Source organism: Phacochoerus africanus, chromosome 3 (genome assembly GCF_016906955.1).
Source record: "Phacochoerus africanus isolate WHEZ1 chromosome 3, ROS_Pafr_v1, whole genome shotgun sequence".
NCBI classification, from domain to species: Eukaryota; Metazoa; Chordata; class Mammalia; order Artiodactyla; family Suidae; genus Phacochoerus; species Phacochoerus africanus.
The window spans coordinates 110,396,107-110,422,821 of NC_062546.1; the positions used below are offsets into that span (position 1 = coordinate 110,396,107).

The window sequence follows — 26,715 nt, forward strand, 5'->3', positions numbered from 1 at the left end:
ACGAGATGATGTTTACTGGAGTGTTTCACACTTTGTCTTTTCTAACAGGAAATAATAATAACTCTTCTGAGCAATGCTGTTGCACAATTTAAGAAATATAAGTGTCCAAGAATGAAAAGTCATCTAAGTATGTATCCAGAACATGCTACAATTTCATGCAACTTTGAGTAGTTTTAAACTGAATCCCTAAAATCTTTTTTTTTTTTTTTCATTTTAGTGGTTCAGATGGGAGAAGAGTATTATTATGCAAAGGATTATACCAAAGCTTTGAAGTGAGTCCTGTTCACCATTTATTTTTACAAGTATTCTGATTGCCTTACAGCAAAATTAGAATGGAAATCTGTATTGAAGGATTTATCATTTCCATATTTCTATTAAACTCCATTTCTGTTATTTTTTAAAGTACTGTTTGCTGGTATAGTCATTTTCAGAGTCTTAGGAAACCCCACATTTATGTAATGTGAAAATACCTGTTAAAACTATTTCAATAAGGAGTTCCCATCGTGGCTCAGTGGTTAACGAATCCAACTGGGAACATTGAGGTTGCAGGTTTGATCCCTGGCCTTGCTCAGTGGGTTAAGGATCTGGCGTTGCCGTCAACTGGTGTAGGTTGAAGACGCAGCTCGATCTGGTGTTGCTGTGGCTGTGGCGTAGGCCGGTGGCTACAGCTCCGATTCAACCCCTAGCCTGGGAACCTCCATATGCCAAGTGTGTGGCCCTAGAAAAGACAAAAAAAAAAAAAAACTATTTCAGTAAGATTTTGTGAAGTTCCATATGAAATGAGTAAAGCACTTCGTTTTAGTTTCTCCAAGAACTCTTCAAACCCTTTCTCAAGAAGCTGTCTCGGTGTATCTGACACTTTATCCTCTGTTAGGTTGTTGGATTATGTGATGTGTGATTATCGGAGTGAAGGATGGTGGACGCTGCTCACGTCTATATTGACCACAGCTCTGAAGTGTTCCTACCTCATGGCCCAACTGAAAGATTATATCACTTATTCCCTAGAACTCCTTGGAAGAGGTAACTGGATGTTTGTTTAGTAAAATTCTGAATCTTTACAATTATGTAGCATCTCTAAGCTTCTTAAAATTGGGAGAGTAATTTGGCCTCCAGTAACCTGGTAGTACTTTTAACACGTGGACATCCCCTTGCTGAGTGAAGGAATTTATACTTACTACACTTGAGAAGAACAAATTTCTTCTGCCTTTTAAAAATACGGCCTAAAATTTTTTTTTCATGTTGCATTCAAATGCACATATATAAAGTGCTGGGGTTAACTTTTAGAAAGCTGTGCTGTCAGTTTTCCGGAGTTGTGCCTAGCCATTTAGGAAAGGTATTTATCTGCGGTATTTTAAACCCTGAATTGGGGGTAGTGCGCTCACTTGCCTATCTTAGAGTTCTCATTTTTGTCCTTCTTCCTTCCTATTAGCTTCAACTCTGAAAGATGACCAGAAATCTCGAATAGAAAAGAACCTCATAAATGTTTTAATGGTAGGTTGAAATTCTTTATATAAAATCTGTATCTGGATATAGGTATTTTTTAATAACTAGCTGAACAAATGTTTCACTCCATGTTGGTGCAGAATGAAAGTCCTGACCCTGAACCTGACTGTGATATCTTAGCTGTGAAAACTGCTCAGAAGCTGTGGGCGGACCGGATCTCCCTTGCAGGCAGCAATGTTTTCACAATAGGCGTACAGGACTTTGTGCCATTTGGTGGGTAACCAATATCTACAGCATTTTTTTCAGAGAAATCATCCGTGTTTCTACAAAGTGAATAGATGCAGAATAGTAAATATAAAAGTCAAAGAATTTTCCAAATATGGTCATTTTTTAGGTAAACTGTGATTTTTTTTTTTTTACTTTTTCCCTGTTGGCTTATAAAGATCAAAATTTTAAGTAGTTTAAATCTTAAAGTTTACTTGATTTCCTTTATTTTAGTTCAGATTTATTTGGAATGCTTTGAGGAAGACAGTTATTTAAAAGGTTCATACTTTAATATCTAGGCAGATATTTTGAAATAAATAACAAAATGACTTTTTTTTTCTTTAAAATCCTATGTCAGTTACATTTCTGGAGCAGCTGTGTTTTTAAAATTAAAGAGGTTTTGGTTTGGTGCTATAGTTTATTTAAATTTGGCTTGTTTTTGAAGAGTGAGCTACATTTATGTCCTTTGCAACGCTTCAAGTGCAGAAAATATCCAGTGTAGATGTTGCCTTTGTGAAGAGCAGACCTGGATCAGAGAATAATGTTTGTCTAGTAGTATGTGACTCAGCCCTTTGTGTTTCATTTCTAGTGCAATGCAAAGCCAAGTTCCACGCCCCAAGTTTTCACGTTGATGTTCCCGTGCAGTTTGATATTTATCTGAAGGCTGACTGTCCACATCCCATGAGGTTTTCTAAGCTCTGTGTCAGCTTTAATAATCAGGTAATGGCACCTTTTAATGTGTTTTTACCATCTGGGTTTCTTATTGTAGGTTGGGTTAAATTAGATAAAATTAGCTTAGTGAATTTTAGTGAATAGTAAACGTGCGTCTCCAAATCCTTTCCTAGGGGGCATCACGGTTAACTTCTTGGATAGTCTAGACATCTTACATGCATGCATATATAAGCAACTTTTTTTTTTTATCTACAAAATTGAGATCATACTCTTATTTCCTACATTTGAACCTATTTGTAGTGTGATATAGTCAAGATCTTGGTTACATTCTGTTTCAGTTATGAGCTCTTAAAATTTCCTGGTCACCCTGAGAGTATATTGAGCCATTAACCAGCAAGCATTTGTTGAGAGTTACAATATTTGTAGCATCATGATGAACCTGCAAAAGTATAGCATATGTCAGCCCCATTAAAATAAAAGCACTTTGGGATCAAGGCCGGGACAGACTCACAGATTTCCCAAATAGGTAGGTAATGAGGACTAGATTATGTATGTAGGCTGGAAATAGAGTTATAGCAGGCCAAAGAAAAGAGAGGAAGTTATAAGAATGCAGGTGAAATTAAGATGGGTGTAAAAAGATGAGAGGGAGAAAATATGTATGGTGATGAGAAAACAGAATGGAGGCAGGAGTGCACCTTCTGTGTTTATGGGCGAGAGAAGACGACAGGCTCACAGAGCACAGGGGTCATGGGGGTTAGTAGAAGGGAAGGCTGGTGGCTTCGGGAACTTGGAGAGGTAAGCAGAGATAGGCTGGGAGGGAGAAGTCTTTTAAGATTTATTTATTCATTTTGTTTATCTATTGGATGGTGGTAAAGAAAGAGTATTATCTGTTATAATAGTTTTTAAAGAACTGAGCAGTGTCTCTGTAATAGCATTAGTTAAATGAACCTGAGTCACTTCAGGTTCTTTTATTCAACTTCAAACCATTACGCAAGGATTCCTTCTAATTAGTTTGAGAATTTTAAAGCAATAGCATGAAGTGTATGTATAAGAAACTTTATTCAGTAGCAACATAGAGGGAAAGAGATAATAGTATAGGAGCCAGCCAGAGGCTCTTTATGTGAGTCCAGGTACGAAAGTCTGAGGGGGCGACAGAAAGAAGGAAAAAGACCTTTGAGGGAAAAATGGGAAACAGTCAAGGGGGGTGAGGAACAAGAGATATTATAGTGTTCTGGAAGCCAAGTAAAGAGAAAACTTTTTAAGAAGGGGATGGTGGACAGCATCTTATGCAATAAAGAATAAATCTTTGTTTCTCCCTCCAGGGAGAGGGGTGGCTAGATGTTTTCAGAAGTCAGCTTGTATGTCATGAGCTGTCTTTATCCTGTGGTAGGAGTGAGTGGATAGGTGCTTCAGTTTGGTATAAAATACTTTTGAAAATTAATAACACTCCATAACGCTTCAGCTTTAGCGCAGTTAAACTAAATAAGCTCCAAATAATTTGGTCTTTAGTGTTAACATGTGACATTTGAGTTCTTAAACTGTGACCTTGCTCTCCTCTTTTTCAGGACTACAACCAGTTTTGTGTGATTGAAGAAGCATCCAAAGCAAGTGAAGTTTTAGAAAATTTGACTCAGGGAAAGATGTGCTTAGTTCCTGGTAGAACAAGGAAGTTTTTATTTAAATTTGTTGCCAAAACTGAAGATGTGGGCAAGAAAATTGAGGTCAGTTATGAAATTTGTTTTTAAAATAGTTAAATGATAAAAGCAATAGTGTGTGTGTGTCAGAAGAAATTTCAATACTGTGGAAGTTTATTAAATAAAAAATGAAAATTGGACTTCTCAAGGAAAACCAGTCATTATGTTTTTTGGTAGAATTCCTTTCATGTAGAATATGCTATACATAATATTCAGTAGTTGGCTTTTTTCACTTAATTCTGTTATGTTTGACATTTCCTGTTAATACAAAAGATCAACCTCATTTTTAATGCCTCCATAATCAATTGAGGAGTTTTAAACTCCCCCCCATATATATATACACACACACATATATATACATACACACACATACATATATATACACATAAATATATACTGTATGTAGCAGTTATGTTTTGCATGGTATGACGTAATTCAGACTAAATTAGCTGTATCATTTTCATTGCCTATTTTTAAAGAGAAAAATTAAGGTGTATATTCTAAAGGAATCATTTACTCGTAATTAAAATCCCTTTGAGAAGTATGTGATGAGGGAGTTCCCATTGTGGCTCAGTGGTAACAAACACTGCTAAGTGTCCATGAGGATGCAGGTTTGATCCCTTGCCTCGCTCAGTGGGTTAAGGATCCAGCATTGCCATGAGCCGTAGCGCAGGTCGCAGATGTGGCTCGGATCCTGTGCTGCTGTGGCTGTGGTCTAGGCTGGCAGCTACTCCGATTCAACCCCTAGCCTGGGAACTTCATGTGCTGTGGGTGCGGCCTTAAAAAAAAAGAAAAAAGAAAGAAAATATGTGATGAAAGTATGGAAGTAATGTTTTTATTGGCATAAACTCTGGAGCCGAACTACCTGGGTTTAAATTCCTAGCTCCCTTGCTTACTAGCTTGTGGCCCCAGGGCAGTTCCTTGACCTTTTTGTGTCTCTTTATTCATCTATAAAATGGGGATAATAAGAGTACCTACCTACCTCTTGGTGTTTGTGCTGAATAAATCAGTCAATGTCAATGACTTGGAGTAGCAATTGGAACAAGGTGAGTCTCTGGCAGTGCTTGTTTCCTGGGGCTTGAATGGGAATGGTTGGCTGTGGTCTGCACTTGGTTCCATTTCTGAGACAGAAGCAGAAGACCATACTCCCGATATTCCCATAACCACTTCTCTGACCCTGTTGATTATTACTAACCAATGTCCAGAGTTTTTGCTTATCCGTTTTTTAAAAAGTCTTTATGATTTTGAGTGAATCCCTAATGAAAGACTGTTAGACATAAATCATAATTAATACTGTTCTGAGTATATTTTGTTAATGGATTGAGTTGAAAGGAACATTCATTCAATTGGTAAAGATTTCTGTTGCTTATCCTGTTGATGTCTTCAGGAAAAATATGTGTGGAATTAGGTTCTGAGTATGTCAGTGGTTATCAGAAACTTGATTATTTTACTCCACAAGCACTAATTGAGTGTTTGCTACTTGGGGCCCTACACCAGGTACTGAAATAACAGTACCGTGCGGCGTGTCTGAGCTAGAAGGTCAGGTGTATCTCTGTGGAAAGGTAAAGTGGTTGAAACCTGGCACATGGCTAGCCAGTGTCGCAGCTGACAGGTGGCCGGGACCAGACTCAAGGAGGTATTCTGATCTGTCACACCCTGGGTCTGAGGAACTCTGTAGCCCCACAGCCTTCCCTGTGATGTGTTGGCAGGGGGTGGTGACAGTGTGGTATGAGGTGGCATTTCTGACCAACCTCCTCCTTTTAGATTACGTCCGTGGATCTGGTTCTGGGCAACGAGGCAGGAAGATGTGTGGTTTTAAATTGGCAGGGAGGAGGGGGCGATGCTGCCTCTGCCCAAGAAGCCTTACAGGCCTCGCGTTCTTTCAGAAGACGACCCAAGCTCCCTGCCAGCGAGGTTCACTGGGACAGCATCTCCACCCAGGCCAGTACCATGTAAGTCGGCCCTGGTCAGATTGTGGAAGGTCGTCTTACTTCTTTCAAAGTTTGAATACTTCTCTTTTTTAAAAAGTCAGTTACTTAGCTAATGTTTTTTTCCTCAAAGGATCATTTCCAGAGTTCCAAACATCTCTGTCCATCTGCAACATGATCCGCCTGCCCTTACTAATGAAATGTACTGTTTGGTTGTGACTGTTAAGTCCAACGAAAAGACCCCAGTCAGAGACGTGAAGCTCACTGCTGGTTTAAAACCCGGTAAACATTCCTCATTAATCCAACAGAAAGTAAATGTCACTGGTATCAACCATAGGAAGTTTGTTTAAAAAATAGTTATTGGAGTTCCCGTCGTGGCGCAGTGGTTAACGAATCCGACTAGGAACCATGAGGTTGCGGGTTCGGTCCCTGCCCTTGCTCAGTGGGTTAACGATCCGGCGTTGCCGTGAGCTGTGGTGTAGGTTGCAGATGCGGCTCGGACCCCGCGTTGCTGTGGCTCTGGCGTAGGCCGGTGGCTACAGCTCCGATTTGACCCCTAGCCTGGGAACCTCCATATGCAGCGGGAGTGGCCCAAGAAATAGCTAAAAAGACCAAAAAAAAAAAAATTGTTATGACGAGTTCCTGTTGTGGCTCAGCAGTAACGACCCCAACTAGTGTCCATGAGAATACAGGTTCAGTCCCTGGTGCCGCCCAGTGGGTTAAGGATCTGGCATTGCCATGAGCTGTGGTGTAGGTCACAGATTCTTTTCGGATCCCGTGTTGCTGTGGCTGTGGTGTAGGCTGGCAGCTCCAGCTCTAATTTGACCCCTAGCCTGGGAACTTCAATATGCCATGTGTGCAGCCCTAAAAAGCAAACCAAAAAAGTTATGCTATAGTGCTCTTTAATTGTTCAGGTAATGTTTGAATTTTCTGTATTTTAAAATGCCAACATTCCCACTCTAGGACAGGATGCCAACCTAACTCAGAAAACGCATGTGACTCTTCGAGGAACAGAGCTGTGTGATGAGTCCTACCCAGCGCTGCTCACTGACATTCCCCTTGGAGACCTGCACCCAGGGCAGCAGGTGAACAGGGTCAACCCTGCTTGGAGAGGAGATGAGTTAGGTTGTGGTTTTAAATATGTAGTGAGTTTTAGACAGTTTTAGAGCATTTTCACAGCATATATATGCTGAGACTAAAAAAGTGATGTAACTAATGCACATTTTATACACACTTCACATATTAAATGTGTAAAGTGTCTTAAGCAGTTTTTATACAAAGGATTTTTAGAACAAGATCCTAAGATGGAGAATTTAGTTGCCTGCCAAAATAACGAAATAATGCAAAATTTGTAATTTAATGAAATAACCTTTCAGTCAACTTTTATTTCCAAACCAAGCACAGAGAATTCTTGGGAAGTTGAGAATGATTAAAAAAAAAGGAGTTCCCGTCGTGGCGCAGTGGTTAACGAATCCGACTAGGAACCATGAGGTTGCGGGTTCGGTCCCTGCCCTTGCTCAGTGGGTTAAGGATCCAGCGTTGCCGTGAGCTGTGGTGTAGGTGGCAGACACGGCTCGGATCCCGCGTTGCTGTGGCTCTGGCATAGGCCGGTGGCTACAGCTCCGATTCAACCCCTAGCCTGGGAACCTCCATATGCCGGCAGGAGCGGCCCAAGAAATAGCAACAACAACAACAACAACAAAAGACGAAAAACAAAAACAAACAAACAAACAAACAAACAAACAAAAAAGATGGAGTATATGATCCCACTCATATGCTGTGGCAGGAACAACTGTAAAAATTGTTCAAGATTTTAGCAGTTGCTATTGTAAGCTCTAAAAGGTGGGAGAGTTATCCTAAAATATAAGGAGGAAATTTTGGAATATTAATGAAATTAATATATTTTTATTTTGTTACAGCTGGAAAAAACGATATATGTTCGCTGTGGAACAGTGGGTTCAAGAATGTTTCTCGTGTATGTTTCTTACCTGATCAATACAACCATTGAAGACAAAGAAATCGTTTGCAAGTGTCACAAGGTATGTTTTTCATAGCTTCTTTGAGAACTATCATATGTGGATTATTTCCTCTTTTGTATTATTTTAGTTGACCACTAAAATAAGCAGCTTAGCTGCTTATAGTCCATTAGCACTTTTAATTAGACATCTAATTTTTTTTTAATCATTTGTATTTATTTTAAATGGTGTAATAACAGCACTCATTGCTCAAACATTAGGAAGTTGGCCTACATGGCTTTTTGTACAGAGAACCAGAGGTTTGTGATCTTTTGAAAAAAAGTTTGGAGACTCTAAACCTATCTGCTTCTTTTCTTTTCTTTTCTTTTTCTTTTTTCTTTTTTTTTTTGGTCTTTTGTCCTTTTAGGGCTACACCGTGGCATATGGAGGTTCCCAGGCTAGGGGTCGAATCGGAGCTGTTGCTGCCATCCTACACCACAGCCACTGCAGCACGGATCCGAGCCGTGTCTGTGACCTATACGACAGCTCATGGCAATGCCAGATCCTTGGCCCACTGTACGAGGCCAGGGATCGAACCCACAACCTGATGGTTCCTAGTTGGAGTTGTTTCTACTGCGCCACGATGGGAACTCCTGCTTCTTTCCTTTTTCTTTTCTTTTCCTTTTTTTTTTTTTTTCTTTTTAGGGCCATACCTGTGGCATATTCCTGGGCTAGTGGTCAGTTTGGACCTGCAGCTGCTGGCCTACACCACAGCTACAGAAGCACTGGATCCAAGTCACATTTGTGACCTACACCGAAGCTCACGGCAACAGTGGATCTGTAACCCACCTAGCAAAGCCAGTGATCAAACCCGCATCCTCATGGATAATAGACAGGTTCTTAACCCACTGAGCCACAATGGGAACTCTACTACCTGCTTCTTAAAATCACATATTAGATAACATATAAGTTGGCTTATATGCAGAAGGGTTTGGAGGAAGGGAGATCTCCCTTTGTGAAATATCTTTTCTATCAGTAAAAAAGGATTCTTATAAAAATAGTTTTTGGTAAGTGCACATTAAAGAGGGGAAAGTAGGAAAGCTATCAAGGTGTAGTTCAGCAGCTCAGAGGCAGTGCCTGTTAACTCTTTGATGTATCTCTTATTGCTCTTTTCTGTTTCTAGAGATGGTAGGGGTCGTGTTTTTATGTAGATTTAACCATATTGTATGTAGTGCTCGTATCCTCTCTTTCTAATGGAAGACTATGGTATATCTATGATATATCTTCTTAGTCCTGGCAGCAGTGCTGTCTCAGCCTTTTCCCAGGAATGGCATCCACAAGCCAGCAGAGAAGAAGACCTAGGAATTTGGGGATTTATAGGAGGGCCACTGCCCAGAGTCTGGGCAGTGGGCTGTATTATAAGTCCCTGGAAGGCAAAACCATCCCAAGAGAGTTTAGGAGTATTTCCCAAGTGGGAGGGAGGAAGGCATGTCCTGTAGCATAATAGATGTCACCAGCCTGATGTGATAAGAACCCTGGATGGTGAATTGGGAGCTGATAGTGCCAGTTCGGAGGAAGGGAGATCTCCTGAGTCCTGAATGTGGGCAGCTAGGGAGCTCCCTGTTCCTCCACGTGCCTCTGCATCCTTATCTATAAAATAGGAATGTGAACTTTCTGTGCAGATTTAGTGTCCTAAGTCTTGGACGTCATTTCTACTTCTGATTAGGAAGCTGATGATAGACTCGGAACTACTTTAAAATAATTGTTTGATATCTAGTAATTGTCTTGGACTCAGGCCCAAACTAGGCTGCTACATCTTTTAGCAGCTCTTCTCCTCAACACAGGACATCATCCAGGTGTCTGCCGCTTTTTTAGAGAAGAATGTATTGACTCTTCTATCAACCACTTCATTCCTAAGATGTGATTCTGACAAGTAGAAATAATACTCCATACACAAAAATTAATTTGTCAGATGCATTTGGAAAATACTGGGTTCAGAGGTGTTAAAAAGATATTTTTCTTCAGCATCTAATTTGCGTGTGTATAGAGAAGCTTCACAAAAGCCTGTGGTGATTCTGTTTCAGAATTATTTTACGAAGAAGTGTTTTTTTCAGGGAATATCTTACAGGTCATAGTGTTATTTGGAAGACTTTTGGAAGTTCAGATGTAAATTCTTTCCCCTTCAGTGGATTAAATTTCATTTTTTACTTACATGGGAATCTGCTCTGTAGGCCGTATGGAAATTAAAAGTAGGCCATATCTGAGCTAATCATTGAGTCGCTTCTTGATCTCTGTGAGGAAACCTGGAGGTCCTAGGTTTCAGGCTCACAGAATCATGGCACACTTTTTTCCGGTCACTATAATGAGTAAGGATGTATATCCTGTCTCCTACTTTTAAAGAAAAGTTAGCTTGATAATTGATAAAGGAAATAATTTGAAGCATTTAATAATAGTGAAAATGATGTAGGAATTTCACTGAGTGCTTTGTGTATATTATCTCATTTAATTGTAACATCCCTGTGAGGTTTATGAAACTGAGACTGAAAGCAACCATATAACCTTCTCAAGGTTTGTATCCAGCCAGGATTAAAACCCAGACCTATCTGGTCTCACAGCATGAATTTTTAACTAACATGATCTTTTTAAAAGGTTTCTCACCAACAGGATGTGTTGCTTTTTGTTTAAAGATAGAAGAAGCACACTATTTTTTCAACAGACTCTTGCAGAGGAGATGGAGTAGGTTGATTAAGAGACCAGACTCCAGGGTCAGATTCGGTTCAGTTTCTGCCTTGGTTCCCTACTAGCTCTGTGACCACTTCATCTCCAGTGATTATGATGCTGTGTCAATTATAATATTACTGTTATTATCATTATCATTGTTTTAGTCGTCTTGAGTTGAAGCGAGGTAAAAGACTTAGACAGAAAGAAGGCCCAGATTCTAGGCTTCACTCCACTAGCTTCATGGCTTAAAACTGGTCACTTATCTTCCTTAACCTCTGGCTCCTCATTTGTAAAATGGTGACAGTGCCTGCCCTGCCCGCTCTTACTAGATCCTGACAAAAATAATGGATGAGAAAGCACTTTGCAATATAAATGGTTTTACAACCATAGATAACTTGTTAGAAATATTAATCTGGTCTCTACCTAGATTTTTTCTAAATACTATCTAAAGGAAAGAAAGATTCTAGCTTCTTGATGTATAAATTGGAATTATTTATTGATCAGTAATCAGTTGTGTATTGTATGCCTTCTCTTTTTAAAACTGTATTATTCTTAAGATAGGAAAAGCTATTGAATGTGCCATTTACATTGCCTTGCAGGATGAAACTGTAACAATAGAAACTGTCTTTCCATTTGATGTTGCAGTGAAATTTGTTTCTACGAAGGTATGTTCCGTGAAGCCTATTAGAAGTCATCTAGGCTATAGAAAGTAACAGAAAAAAGAAAATGGATTAGTGTACTTCCTGATAGACCTTTGTCTCCATCTGCCACAGTTTGAACACCTGGAACGGGTTTATGCTGACATCCCATTCCTGTTGATGACAGACCTGTTGAGTGCCTCCCCATGGGCCCTCACCATCATCTCTAGTGAGCTGCAGCTTGCTCCTTCCATGACTCCTGTGGACCAGCTGGAATCCCAAGTGGACAAAGGTGTGGATCATCCCACTTGTGTTTTTTGCAGTTGGGGGGGGGCGGTGCTGGCCAGCCTTGCTTGTTGCTAAGGGAGGGAACTTGAAACTTATACCCACAAAAGCAAATACATGTAGAATTAAGGTAGAATTAGCATCACTTACAATTTGCTTGAGTATACCCTGATAATTTTAAAAGAACAGATTCTTTCAAAAAAAAAGTTAACTCTGAAAGATGTACTTGAAAACAAAAGTTTTCATATTTGGTGTGTTTTTTTTGTAGATAAGTCCATTCTCATTAAAATTCTAATTAATTTTTAATTGACATGTACTATTGTTTATAATATGAAATGGGAAAAGATGTTTATCAAAGAAACTATGGAAAATATAGAAAAGTAGATTATTGATCTTTAAGTTATCCAACTAAAACAGTTTATAGAAGAGATATTACCTTTCCAGTCCGGGATACTTTGGGCTTTTGTATATTTCTTAAGCTGTTAGAGGGAATGAAAATTAGTTTGAAGGTTAACCCAAGCAGAATTATTCTCAAATAGATTATAAGGGCAAATATTGGGAAGGGGAAAAAAAGTTGTGTATTGTTATTTTTATTATATTATTTTATTGGAGTATAGTTGCTTTGTGTTAGTTTTAGGTATACCCAGCAAAGTGATTCAGTTATACATATACACGTATCCATTCTTTTTCAGATTCTTTTCCCATATAAGTTATTACAGAATAGTGAGTAGAGTTCCCTATGCTATACAGTAGGTCCTTATTGATTATCTATTTTATATATAGTAGTGTGTAAATGTTAGTTCCAAACTCCTAATTTATCCCTCCCCACCACGTTTCCCCTCTGGTAACCATAAGTTTGTTTCCAAAATCTGTGAGTCTGTTTCTCATGATGTATTCTTAAAGACCAAATATAAATGAGTTGTTTTGTTTGCTCTGTTTATCTATCTCCTTGAAAAAGTCATTAACCATCTCTTAGCCTTAGATTCCAAGTCTCTATAAATAATGTATAATTGATAAGGTACTCTCTTTTTGTTGTTACATTGCTTGGATGTAAAGCTCTCTTTTCATGAATGAAGTCATTGCATGAGGATTATGAAGACTCTTTCTTTTAGTTGTCTTGCAGACTGGAGAGAGCGCAAGTGAGTGCTTTTGTCTTCGGTGCCCCTCTGTTGGAAATGTTGAAGGTGGAGTAGCAACTGGGCATTATGTTATCTCCTGGAAGAGGTAAAATTATATCAGCCCTGTCTTTTTTTCATTTTCTGTTATTCTAATGCCTTCATCATGCGTCATTGTCATTTAATAGTTGAGAGCTTCTGACAGCCTGGAGGGCAGACTAGAAGTCACAGGCTGTCACTGACCATTTGTCAAATGCACAGAGATTTAAAAGGATAATTAAACTTTCATTTGTGTTTGTTAATTTGTGATTTAGCCAACTTAATTCTGATGATAGGACCACTAAAAGTATTAGGAGAAACTTCCCTTATTTGCGGTCCAATAGGATTATTTACATAGAAAATTCAAGGGAGTCAACAAATTATTAGAATTATAGAGAGTTTCAGCAAGGTTGCTGGATATAACATCAGTACACAAAAATCAGCTGGGTTTCTATATATCATAATAAACCTCTAGGCATTTATTTAAATACCTATTTAAAATAGGTATTTATGTAAAAATATGTGGGAATGTATCTAATATGTATCTAATAGAAAATGTGCATTACCTTTATGGAAAAAAGTTATAAAAATTTAAAACATTAGGGAGTTCCCATCATGGCACAACAGAAAGGAATCCGACTAGGAACCATGAGGTTGTGGGATCGATCCCTGGCCTCGCTCAATGGGTTAAGGATCTGGTGTTGCCTTGAGCTGTGGTGTAGATCGTGGCTTGGATCTGGCGTTGCTGTGGCTCTGGTGTAGGCTGGCAGCAACAGCTCCAATTAGACCCCTAGCCTGGGAACCTCCATGTGCCACGGGTTCAGCTCTAAAAGGACAAAAGACAAAAAAAAAATGTTAAACATTAACGAAAGACCTAAGTAAATGTCAGAGATACAAAAGAGTCTCTGATAGGATTTGGATAAGATTTAATACTGTAAATTATTCTTTAGATTCAGTGCAATTTCCTTCAAGATCTCAACAGCTTGTTTTGTTTTGTTTTTGTGGAACTTGACATACTCAATTTTGAAGTTTATATGGAAAGGCAAAATGTCAGAATACTCCAGAAGTATAACTAGGCAAGGGTACTTGCCCCTCTGAATTCCAAGACTTGTTGTAAAGCTACACTAGTCATCACCATGGTATTGGCTCAGGGAGATATAAATAAACCAGTGGAACAGAAGAGGAAGTCTAGAAATAGTTTCACAGATTCCCACAGGGAAATTACATTCCACAGAGGTAGTGTTGTAGATCTGTGGGGGAAGGATGAACTAACTGTTTTATAGCTGGTGGTAAACAATTGGGTATCAACTTGGGGAAAAACAGGATATCTTCTGTACACTGTATGTCAAAATTGATTCCATGTTTATTAGAGTTCTAATTGTAGAGAGCAAAATTTCATTACTTTTAGTAGAAAAATAAGAGAATCATTTTATGACTTTGGGGTAGGAAGAATTTCTTTAAATAAGACCCTAAAAGTACAAGCCACTAAAATTGATGAATTTGATTTCTTAAAATTGTTTCTCAGGTCATTGAAAAACACCATGAAGCAATTGAAAAGGCAGGAGTTCCCATCTTGGCTCAGTGGTTAACGAATCTGACTAGGAACCATGAGGGTGTGGGTTCAATCCCTGGCCTTGCTCAGTGGGTTAAGGATCTGGTGTTGCCGTGAGCTGTGGTGTAGGTTGCAGACATGGCTCGGATCCTGCGTTGCTTTGGCTGTAGCTCTGATTAGATCCCTAGCCTGGGAACCTCCATATGCCGCGGGAGCGGCCCTAGAAAAGGCAAAAAGACAAAAAAAAAAGAAAGAAAATAGAAATTGAAAAGGCAGAATACAAACTGGGGAAAGCAATTTGCAGTGTATAAAACTGATGAAGGATTAGAATTCACACCAAGAAATTTCTTCCAATCATAAGAAAACACAAGTCTAGTAACCAAAAGTTGAGAAAAAGGCTTGAGTACATAGCATAGTGAACAGAAGGATCCAGATGGCCCATAAACCTAGGGAGAGAAGGTCACCCTTACAAGTAATCTGAGATGGAAATATACTCCCCCTACTTTGGAAAAACGAAAAGGTTTAACAATGCAAGCCCCCCCCCCAAAAAAAAATTGGAGTTCCCATCATGGCTCAGTGGTTAATGAATCCAACTAGGAACCACAAGGTTGCAGGTTCGATCCCTGGCCTTGCTCAGTGGCTTAAGGCTCTGGTGTTGCTGTGAGCTGTGGTGTAGGTCGCAGACGTGGCTCGGACCCTGCGTTGCTGTGGCTCTGGTGTAGGCCGATGGCTACAGCTCTGATTAGACTCCTAACCTGGGAACCCCTATATGCTGCAGGTGCAACCCTAGAAAAGACAAAACAAATAAACAAAAACAAAGTTTCTCTGGAGGGGGGAGTATAAATTAGAACTATTGCTCTGGAAATCTTTTTGCAGTATCAGATAAAGCTGATGATTGGCTATACCCTGCAGTCCCAGAAAAAGTCTCAAACATACAGGAGGGCACATGTGTGGAAATGTTGATAGTAGGTCTGGTATATAATAGTAAAAAGTTATAAACAAACTAAATGTCCATCAACAGGATGTTGGGTAAATTGTGGCACATCCATATAGTGAAATATTATATATCAGTGAAAATGAAGGAACCAGAGCTACACCTATTAACCTATTAATATTAAGTGAAACAAAGCAACTGCAGATGTTCAGAATAGGACGATTGCATGTATATAGTCTTGGAAAACATAGGTTTCTTACAGCTGTACATGTAATGTGGAAAAATGTAAAGAAATACATAGGAATGATAGATGCCAAATTCAGACTAGTATGTACTTCTGGAGCAGAGGGTGGGGGGTACAAGCATGCAAGGGCTCACAGGAAGATTCAGCTATGTTGCTATGTCCTCTTAGGCATGGAGATCGATAAATGGTATTTCATGTGTTTTCTTGATATGGCTTAATTATTTTATAAATCTCAAAACACTGAATAAGATATTAAAAATGAGAAATGAAAAGTGTAATTTTAGGGAGTTCCCGCTGTGGCACAGAAGTCTAATGATCCAGCTTGTCTCTGTGGTGGTGCCAGTTTGATCGCTGGCCTGGTGCAGTGGATTGAAGGATCTGGCATTGCTGCAACTGCGGCATAGACCAGCATCTGCAGCTCAGACTCAGTCCCTGCCCTGGAAACTTCCATATGCTGCGGGTGCAGCCATTAAACAAAAGAAAGAAAGAAAAGAAAAGAAAAATGTCTCATTTTTTAAAAAAAGTTTTTCCTTTCTCCAGTCTTGATTTTACCATATTGATGTTTAGTTTAATCCCTAAATATAGAAATTAAAACAGCATTTTGAAGGCACCGCTTATTCTGTCATGTTACTGTAATACTTGAAAAGACGTATTTCTCATTGGGTGTGCTTGCCTTGAGCATTTGCTCTGCATGGTGTGTGCTATTGTAGTAGTGTAAGCCGTTCCACATCTGCATGCAGGCTATTCCTTCGGGTTGGCCTTGGCAGGCCAATAGCTGCCAGCTGCCCCTGTGGTTCCCACCCTAACTGTTAATGTAGGAAAAAATATTTGACAGTTTCACAATGTTGCTCACTTTAAGTCAGTAATGTTGGAGTATGGAGTGCCACTGTGTGTATTGATGGTAAAATATGGTTAGCCCTTCGGTTTCTGCTGTTTGCCCACGGTGCGGTTACAGCAGTCCATGGAGAGTGGTCTGGCGCTCATCTGGGTTCGGTTGTGAGTGGGAGAGGGGTTTGTGTCATAGTGTCAGGCACTGCACTGCCGCCGACATTGAGAACACCGTGTCCAATGATGCACTTCATGGTGCAGTTGATGTCCACTCTGGCGCAATCCTTTACTTCATCACTGGGACCAAAGAGCCACCTTGAATTGCGTTTGTTCATTGGAAACACTCAAAACTGAAAATGGGATTGGAAAAGCTCTCCCTCCATTAATAAACTTTTAGAAAATGGATAATTTATATTTCTTCCATAATTAGTTGGTGACTATACATGTTACCTGTTTTTGATTTGTTAACTTTTCACATGAAATGTGAATTTAAAGTACGCTTTTCTGCCCTAGGACGTCAGCCATGGAAGACATCCCTGTCATCAGCACGGTCATCACGCTGCCACACGTGATTGTAGAAAACATCCTCTCCACGTGAATGCAGGTATGGCATTCAGCTTTATTTGATGAGGATCCAATTAAGAATATTTATTTTCGCTTCTAAAATTTTTTTGGAATTTTCTATTTTGAAAGATGCCCACTATTTACAAGTAGATTGTGACCAGTCTTGTTTTATCTGTATCTCTACCCACTCCTCCACTCCTGTCGTTTTGGAGCAAATCCCAGATATTATTTCATCTATAAAGATTTCAGTATGCATCTTTAATACTACTGGCTATTTTCCTAAACATAATCACAGTCTCATTATCATAACTTCAAAAATTAGCAGTAATTTTTAATATTATCCAGTTCTAGTGTTGGCCTTTCTTTAGCTGACTCTTAGTGTTCTTTACTTTAAGGTCTGTGTGTTGCCGCTGAAGGATCTCTATCCTTTAGAAATCTGTAGGCAGATGTTCCTGTCGTGGCGCAGTGGAAACGAATCCGACTAGGAACCATGAGGTTGTGGGTTCGATTCCTGGCCTCACTCAGTGGGTTAACAATCCAGTGTTGCTGTGAGGTCGCAGATGCAGCTCGGATCCCATGTTGTTGTGGCTGTGCTGAAAGCTGGCAGCTGTAGCTCCGATTAGACGCCTATCCTGGGAATCTCCTTAAGCTGCGGGAGCGGCCTTAAAAAAAAAAAAAAAAAAATCTGTAGGCAGACAGACCTCCCCTCCCCCACTCCACTGCCACCTCTTCCATCCCCTCCTCTTCCACCCCCATCCCCTCCCTCTCCTCATTGGTATTAGTTCGTTGAAGAAACTTGAGTCCTTTGTCCTGTAGATCTACCTATAATCTAGATTTTGCTGATTGCATTATATCATTATTAAATGTTTCTCTGTCCCTATAAATTAGTGGTTAGATCTGTAGGCTGGATCAGATTTAGGTTAAAAGTTTTTGGCAAGAATACACCATAGTTAATGGTATGTGCTCCCATCAAGTGGCAAATAATGTCTGTCATTCCATCTTGGGCCATTACTGATATTTACGGAAGTGTTTTGTAGATTTAAAAAATCACTCCTGGGGAGTTCCCGTCGTGGCCAGTGGGTTAACTGAATCTGACTGGAAACCATGAGGTTGCAGGTTCCATCCCTGGCCTTGCTCAGTGGGTTAAGGATCCGGCGTTGCCGAGAGCTGTGGTACAGATCACAGATGCGGCTCAGATCCCGCGTTGCTGTGGCTGTGGTGTAGGCCGGCAGCTACAGCTCTGATTCGACCCCTAGCCTGGGAACCTCCATATGCCGGGGGAGTGGCCCTAGAAAAGACAAAAAAAAAAATCACTCCTAAAATATAATTGACTTGGTGATAGCCAAGACCCTTTCTAAGTCACATCAGTTGCAGAAAGCGCTTTGATTCTTCTTAGCCTATTTTATCATAGTCCTGTGGCTGTTGTCCAAAGAATGTTCTTATTTAGCAAGAGTGCAGTGCTGTCATTAATTTAAAGAGTCCCATGTCTTATAGAAAACGATTTATTTACAGAAAGGACCCATAAATGGTGAGCTGCCTTTTTTTTTTTTTGACCAAGAGAAATGTGTCATCTTTCTCTGCAGATCTGCCATCTTTTGGGCGTGTCAGAGAGTCGTTACCTGTCAGGTACCACCTCCAGAATAAGACTAACCTGGTCCAAGATGTGGAGATTTCTGTGGAGCCCAGTGATGCGTTCATGTTCTCGGGTCTTAAACAGGTACAGGTCATAGCTCGTTGGGTTGCCTATGAAGACACAGAAGTGTGGCCAGGAAGTGGAGCACTGTACCTTTAGATTTTATAAATGAATTGATAAAGCTGTGTCCTATTGTTTTGATAGTGGTGAGTCTTCAGTCACTTTCAAATATTAATTACAACTTGCTATAGAAATGGGTTAAATGGGCAACCCTTTTCTCATTGAGATCACTCATATAGGTTCTTTCTCGTCATAAAACAAGAGTTTACAGATTCTCTTTTGTTCTATTATAATAGAATTCCTAAAAGTTTTAGATTTCCCTTTTATTCCTAATGAGTGTGTCTGTGTGTGCATGCACATGGGTGACTTTTAAGGCTTTGAGGCATCACTTCACAGATTCAAAGTCTAATTTTTTTGAACTGTCTGTGCGGTTTTTAAAGAGATTTTGATCTTGCATAGAATTTACTTACCTTTGGTACATTTAGGCACAATTTTATCTGTACAAATGATTCAGGTGTTTTGATTCATCTGTTCAAATCAGAGGTAGGAAAGTTCATCACATTTTTGGCTGGGACATACACTCTCAGGCAAAACCATGTTTCAGTGAGAATACTTCCTCCTCTAAGTGGCAACAGTGACAGCCCTCAGTGGAGTAAATGCTTTTCATTAACAAGGATGTAATTAGAGGAGCACATGTGTCATATCTCCTGGCAGTATCCATGCTGATTTAGGATCTGGCTGTGCGTGTTCTGAGTGCTGGGGTTGCTGCTAAGTGAAAGTAGAGTGACATATGAAGTATACTGTAAGTCCTTACACTGATTTATAATAGATATTAAATATAGTCAATTAGCTATAATATGTGGTACACATGCATATATTATCTCTGACACATCACCTCCCTGTACATACTCTTGGAAATGAATGAGCTTTTCTACTGTTCTGATCTCTTTCACATATTGACTTAAAAATAATTAGATAATGTAGATACCAAAAATCTTACCAGTTTGTTGTTTCCTAAAGAACAAACATCTTTTTTTATCCCTGAAGTTACAGTAAAAATTGCTAAGACAAAACACAGGAGACAGCTGGTTTGTGTTATATTGACATAGAGTTTACAAACATGCATTCCTACTAGTTACCCATAGCACACTGTCCCTGGAAAACCTGCCTGATCTAAGACACAGAAAATCGTTCCAGGAGTTCCTGTTGTGTGTCAGCGGGTTAAGGACCTGGTGTTTTCTCCTTGAGGATGCGGGTTTGATCCCTGGCCTCGCTCAGTGGGTTAAGGATCTGGCGTTGCCACAACCTGTGGCATAGGTTGCCAGATGCGGCTGGGATCTAGTATTGCCATGTCCATGGTGTAGGTCACAGCTACAGCTCCGATTCAACCCCTGACCCAGGAACTTCCATAGGCCACAGGTACGGTCCTGAAAAGAAAAAGAAAATATTGATCCATCTAGTGGTCTCATTGTTAAGCAGGTCCAAGTTGCCTTTCAGTTGTTGGTAGAAACTGAGAAATCACGCACATATTTTTAAAACATTTGTTATCTGCATGGTCCTGGCTTCATCCTAATTCAGCCCTACATTTTGGTATCTGTGTGGTAGAATAGGAGAGGGTATGAATATTTCACCAGAAAGATTGAGGTGTCCGATTGTTTGCCAGTAACGTAGGGATAAATGACATACACATGTTGCAAGTATATTTGCTTATCTTTCTCTGTAACTTCTGTGATTTAGATTCGATTACGTATCCTTCCTGGCACCGAACAGGAAATGCTATATAATTTCTACCCTCTAATGGCCGGATACCAGCAGCTGCCGTCTCTCAACATCAACTTGCTCAGGTTTCCTCACTTCACAAATCAACTGCTCAGGCGTTTTATACCCACCAGCATTTTTGTAAAGGTGAGGCTTAGAAATTTGCTACTTTTTAAATTTCCTGTCTTGAACACAAATAAAAGATGCTCTTTCCTATAAATTTCACTAAATAATATTTTGAGACTAACAGTGATAGTTTTGACTGTTACTCTATAATTTTGGCAATATTGCTGTTCATTTCTTTTGTTATTTATGGATTTTTCTTTAGATTTCTATTTTACAGGGTTTTTTTTTTTGGATGTAATTTTTTTTGTCTTTTTTTTTTTAGGCCTGCACCTGTGGCATATGGAGGTTCCAAAGGTAAGGGTTGAGTTAGAGCTCTAGCCACTGGCCTGTGCCACAGCCACATGGGATCCAGGCCACATCTGTGACCCACCCACAGCTCACAGCAATGCCTCATCCTTTTACCCACTGAGCAAGGCCAAGGATCGACCTGGCGACCTCATGGATGCTAATCAGATTCTTTTCCTCTAAGCCAAGGCGGGAACTCCTAGATGTAATTTTAAAGATTTTTATTCCCTTAAAGATAAAAATTTATCTTTTTTTTTTTTGTCTTTTTGCCTTTTACTTGAGCCACTCCTGTGGCATATGGAGGTTCCCAGGCTAGGGGTCTAATCGGAGCTGTAGCCGCCAGCCTACGTCAGAGCCACAGCATCACAGGATCCGAGCCGCATCTGTAACCCACACCACACCTCACAGCAATGTCAGATCCTTAACCCACTGAGCAAGGCCAGGGATCAAACCTGCAACCTCATGGTTCCTAGTTGGATTCGTTAACCACTGTGCCACAACGGGAACTCCTAAAAATTTATCTTTATAGCATCCTTAAACTTGTTTTTTCTTTGGGTTAATAAAGTATATTTTCATTTTTCTTTTTTAAAAATTTACCTCTTAAAAGTATGTTTTAAAATCGTAGTTAATGTGTAACTAGTTTTTTCATCAAAATGGATTAACTTTGTAATTACAATCCTTGAACTTTTCTAACTATGTAATACTACTGGATTTGGGTCTTTTCTGAAAATGATCACCAGTTGGAAACTATACTCTGGTTTAATGTTTCAGTTTTCTACCATGATGGATGGCAATTCCAGGTTCCCGCAGTAGAGGACTCTAGAATGGTCGTAGTCTGTGGGTGGGAGAGTGAATTGGGCCTCACTCATGGCTGGTGCAGCTCAGCGCCTCACCCCAGGTTAAGCCACTCTGGATGCCTGAATTAAGGCTGTTTATCCAGATAGTTCTGATTACCTTGGTAACCAGAGATACATGACTGTATATAATCCTATGTGTCTTCTTTTCATTTTAAGTTTATACTCCGTTTATGGAATGACAGGTTACTATTTCTGTTTTTTGTATCTGTTAAGCTTTGGGGAATTGCCACCTGTTTATATAATCTGGGATTTGGTAAATTATCAGTTAGCCTATGTTCATGTATCCGTCATAATCTTCCTACCTGTTATCTTTCCAGACTTAAATTTTTTTGCATCTGCAAAAAAATAATTTTATTAACCCTTCATAAGCTCCTATTTTATACCATACTTTAAGATTATTTTTTTTAAATCTCATAATTTTAGATCTCCTGTGTTTAAACAATGACTTTTAAGAGTTCTTTTTTTTTTTTTAAGAGCAATTTTAGGTTCATAGCAAAATTGAAAGGGAAATTCGAGATTTCCCATACTCGCCTCCCCTGTCTCCACCAACAGTGACTTTTTAAAACACTTCCACCTGGTCACACACTAAACACATTTCCATTGCCGTTTCTCACTGTCATGTCTGAGGTCGTCGCCCTGCAAGGGGAAAGTCATGACGGGTGGGGATAAGTGGTCTCTGAAGTCCTGTTAGCTGTTTGACCTTCCGAAAGTTTGCTCTTCCTAAGCTCCGAAGTATGGCTTTAATAAGTGTGAAAGTGTTTATCAATATACAGTCCTGATCCTATTCCAGCCACACAAACATAGCTTGTTTGAGATGTAAGCATTGATCTTGTTAAGAAACCAGCATTTCCTTCCCATCAGTTAATCTCTTTCATACCTTTCCCTGAAGCTGCTCAGTACACCAGACCTAATCCTAGCTAAGCTGGCTGGTTCCACCTTCTGATATTCTTTCACAGTAAACCTCTTCTGAGTAGTGTTTAAATTCATAAAGAAAGGTTCCAGAAAAGTAAACATTCATAAGTTTTAACCTAATTAACACACCCTTTTCTAGCTGCCATGATCTTTTTTCTAAATATAAGAATCATCAACTAGTAACTTGACTACCTAAATGTGTTGACTGGATTTCTCAGAGCCAGCTGCTCTATCATTGGGGAAACTCAATAATTAAAGTGTTTTTCCCTGTCGCACTAAGGATTACCCTTTCCCCACTTGTGAACAATCACTGACTAAAGTTTTACATCCCTTCATACCTTTATTAGACTTTAGAGCTGTGCTATTCCAATATGGTGGCCATGAGCCACATACATGCATTTTGAGATTAAAATTAATTACACCGTAATTTAAAATTTAATTATCAGTTGCACTAGCCACACTTCAGTGCTCAGTGGCATGTGACTAGTGGCCGCTATATTGGCAGCACTGATGTGCAGGATTCCCGTCCTTGTGGAGAGTTGTGTTGGACGGTGCTGTCCTAGAGCAGGTTTGGATCCATATTTTTCTTCCTTTGAAAAATAGTTTGTTTTCTGGAGTTCCTGTTGTGGTGCAGCAGAAACATCTGACTAGGAACCATGAGGTTGGGGGTTCAATCCCTGGCCTCACTTAGTGGGTTAAGGATCCAGCATTGCCGTGAGCTGTGGTGAAGGTCACAGACGAGGCTCTGATCCTGCATTGCTGTGACTGGTGTGGGCTGGCAGTTGTAGCTCTGATTAGACCCCTAGCCTGGGAACCTCCATATGCCTCGGGTGCGGCCCTAAAAAGCAAAAAATAAAAAAATAAAATAAAAAAAGAAAGAAAGAAAGAAAAATAATTTATTTTCTGATCTGTGATTCCCTTGTCCTCTGCCCCTGTCGTAAAGCTGTGTTTGGTAAGGATTTGACCTGGTCGAGCCATTTATTCTGTTTCTAAAACTGAACGTCTTCTGTCAGTCCTAAAAATTACATGAAGTGTGGAAGATCAGGAACGTGTTCTTTCATTCATTCCATTCCTGCTCTGGTCATCAGATGCCTGACTCACACATTCATGCATGAATCTATACTTACATACATATATACATGCAGGAATATATACATACCCAGCCACAGAATAAAGCAGGAGGCCCCCTTCACTGCCTCAGGGAACCCATTGGAATAATTCTGCCTGAAGCACAGCAATCAGCTTCTGGTGCTAAAGTTGTAACACTGATCTATTTAATGTCCTAAACATCTCTCATCTTTTCCCACAAAGGTCTGCTAAAGTACATCAGTGTAATAAAATTATTCACAAGAATTTCACTCTTTTAGTTAACTCCATGACTCTCTTGAGAGTTGGTGACCTGTCATAAATTTTACACCTAAGAAAAAGAAAAACCTAAAAATTTTACCCCTTGATACTTGTTATTCACACTTAGCTTTTCTTCTTCTGATGTTTTCCATTTTTTTAAATCAGCAGCCTTCAAGAAAGGGACATTTTGTTTTTCTCTGCTAGTTCACTCCTTGTAGTATTTGTTGTTAATGCACTGGAGTTCATTGTGAGTCACTTTTTCTCAAACAGGAGTTTGGGAGACACTGAATCCCAAGGAACTTGTCTGTCTGCCCAGGTTTGTGGCCTGCTTAAAGCTTGGGACACTTGCTAAGCAAAAGGGAGAGTAAACTTTACCACTAGTACAGGAATGGTGGTAGGTTCCCTTTACACGCCCCAGTTTAGATTGGCGGTAGCTGCCAGAACACAAGGTTCATTCAGAGGAAGGTTGTGACAAGGGAGATCCCAGTGGTGGAGGATGTGATCAGCTGGTGACGTCTGCCACTGGTGACGGGGAGCAGGTGGCACAGAGGGAGGCCACGCGGTCACCATCGCCAGGCTCGAGTGAGGAAGGAAGGTGGGGAGAGAAGGAGGATAAATTTTGTTTGGATACTTGCACACGTTTATTCTGTTTTTGTGAAACAGTTCCAGGAAAAATCTGGACCAGGAATTTTGAAAAATCTCTTGACTTAAGAGCCCTTCTGTTGTCATTGTCATTTCATAAACCCATTTTGTTTCCCACTTGAAAGCCACAGGGTCGACTCATGGATGACACCTCCATTGCCGCTGCGTGACGTTCAGGACGGGCCTCGGCTGTTCTTACAGAGACATCGGATGGAACTCTAAGCTTTTCATAGTGAACTGCAGCTTGATCATGGTGAAAGTTAAATCTTTTCTATTTTTTAATGGATGTTATACCAACTCTTCAGAGGAACTCATGCTTAAAATATTAGGAAAATCTATCCTCTCTTCCAGTTTCTCTAATAAATATTTGAAATCTGTCAGTGTGACTTTCATGAAAGGATGTCAGCCCATTGTTATTGTTGAAAGTCAATATATGAATAGTCCAGTCTTTTCACAGTAAGTGATTTGCAAGTGCAATAGCAGAGGAGAATTCAGCATCTGAAATAGGACTGGACAAGGGGAAATGCACCAGCATCTGCCCCTGTGAAGTTCAGAATCCCCATGAGTCTCTTTCAGAGTTGGCTAAACTGGAGATAAATCCATCCTCCTGAATTTAATGTGAGCTCAGAGTACAAACTCAGGAAGTGGAAAGCAGTTGCGTGACTGATTCAGAAAACTTCCAGAAAGTTCTAATCAGAGCAATTTAAGATGTCTCAAAAATACCTTTGTTTACCATCATGTTGTGTCAAATGGGTTCAGCCTGCAGCCAACATGGGTTCATTTATGAAGCAGGTTTGTATGTACAAGTGCATTAACAAGCTCTACATCTGTCAGGATCTACCACAAGGCTCTGCTTATAAGCATTATTTCCTAAACAAAAATTTGTGAGGAAGATGGAAGATCTAAATAAGAGCTTTCATTTATGTCGTGCAGTTTGAAAAGACCTATCTAAAACTTTTGAAAATTCATGTAAATAAGTATCATTGTGAAAATCCTCTTTGTTAAAATATCTTAATTTAAAATGACCCCATTTCCTGGAAATTTTTATTATTTAAAAGTGTAGGAGTTGTAAAAAGGAAATGAGTGCTGTAAATAAAAATGTTCTCTTTCAAATATGCTTGTATGTATCTTTTAGTTATTTTGAGCTTCTCTGATTTCAGCTTCATGGAACAGCTGTTACAGGGTCTGGTAAGGAGTGTAGGACTGGAGCTGGCTCTGCTCACCCTTGGGGAGGCTGGTGCAGTGATGGGCTGGATTGGGAGGTCATGAGTTCTTTGTCATCATGGCTCTTCAGGTGGAGGCCATGGGAGCTTGGCAGGTTGTCTAGGGTCGGTCATGTTAGTGACTTTGTTCATGTTACTCACCCTCTGTGTGTCTCCGGGTTCTTACCCATAAGATGTAGATGCTAATAATACTATCTCACAGGCTTCTTAGGAGGCTGATAAAAATGAAACATATGAGAGGAACTGTAAACAAAAGTTTGCTGAAATAAAACTCAGTCATTTCTTTCATGGCCCGTTAATACCTCCAGCCAGAATACTAAAAGTCTCTCTCTTGCTACTGTCCCTAACTGTAGTTAAGAATTCTGAGCTGTAATTTCCGCACTGGCATTGCAGTGAGAGAGGGAGTGCTTCTAAGGAAAAAACAAGTGGAAAAGTCAAGCCCACTCTTCTAATGGGGAGGATGCACCTGGTCCCAACACACACCTTTCTGAAGCTCCCCCTCTTGACCTAAAACCCAGGAAAGACACCCAAAGTGTCCCAACTCCTAGTGTAAAAAATATGTAGAGATGGGTTGTATTATTTAATGGTTGGAGAAATAGTAATGACTAATTTCCAAGAAGCAGCTCAGTGTGACATTAATGATTAGATTGTTGAACAAACATGATACCAAATAGAAATGTGCACTTTCTCTAGATTGTGGATTTGTCTTGAAACATTTCTAACAAGGGATGCTCAGGCTATTTTTTGGAGAGCTCCATAACCATCTTCCTTTAATTTTAGCAGAGAGTGCAGCTGCTAAAGAACTGTGTACAATTGACTAAATCAGTAGAGAACCCCATGTTTTTATGCAAGAGAAGAGAAATTCCTAGTTTAAGTATATTCAGGTTCTCTTCAAAGGTCAAATTTGTGGGAAACTTTCCCTTCCACTCAATTTACTTGTGCCTGAGAACAAAAGAGAAAGCGATCAGTGGGTCTTTTGTGCCTGTTTTACCAGAC

The 26,715-nt window shown here is 39.8% G+C and overlaps 1 protein-coding gene across 1 annotated transcript in view; it reads left to right on the plus strand.

Moving 5' to 3' along the window:
* The window catches only part of TRAPPC11 (trafficking protein particle complex subunit 11), a 49,934-nt gene extending 24,325 nt beyond the window's left edge, over positions 1 to 25,609 (plus strand). The window contains 19 exon segments of the mRNA XM_047772319.1: positions 49 to 127; positions 218 to 272; positions 875 to 1,020; positions 1,430 to 1,491; positions 1,584 to 1,716; positions 2,297 to 2,427; positions 3,945 to 4,100; positions 5,838 to 6,025; positions 6,135 to 6,283; positions 6,965 to 7,086; positions 7,921 to 8,040; positions 11,277 to 11,342; positions 11,451 to 11,607; positions 12,713 to 12,824; positions 16,826 to 16,893; positions 16,896 to 16,916; positions 18,460 to 18,593; positions 20,307 to 20,474; positions 24,622 to 25,609. Of these exon segments, the coding sequence (XP_047628275.1) occupies positions 49 to 127; positions 218 to 272; positions 875 to 1,020; positions 1,430 to 1,491; positions 1,584 to 1,716; positions 2,297 to 2,427; positions 3,945 to 4,100; positions 5,838 to 6,025; positions 6,135 to 6,283; positions 6,965 to 7,086; positions 7,921 to 8,040; positions 11,277 to 11,342; positions 11,451 to 11,607; positions 12,713 to 12,824; positions 16,826 to 16,893; positions 16,896 to 16,916; positions 18,460 to 18,593; positions 20,307 to 20,474; positions 24,622 to 24,666 (2,112 nt within the window). The 3' untranslated portion in view covers positions 24,667 to 25,609.
* The last annotated feature ends 1,106 nt before the right edge of the window (positions 25,610 to 26,715 follow it).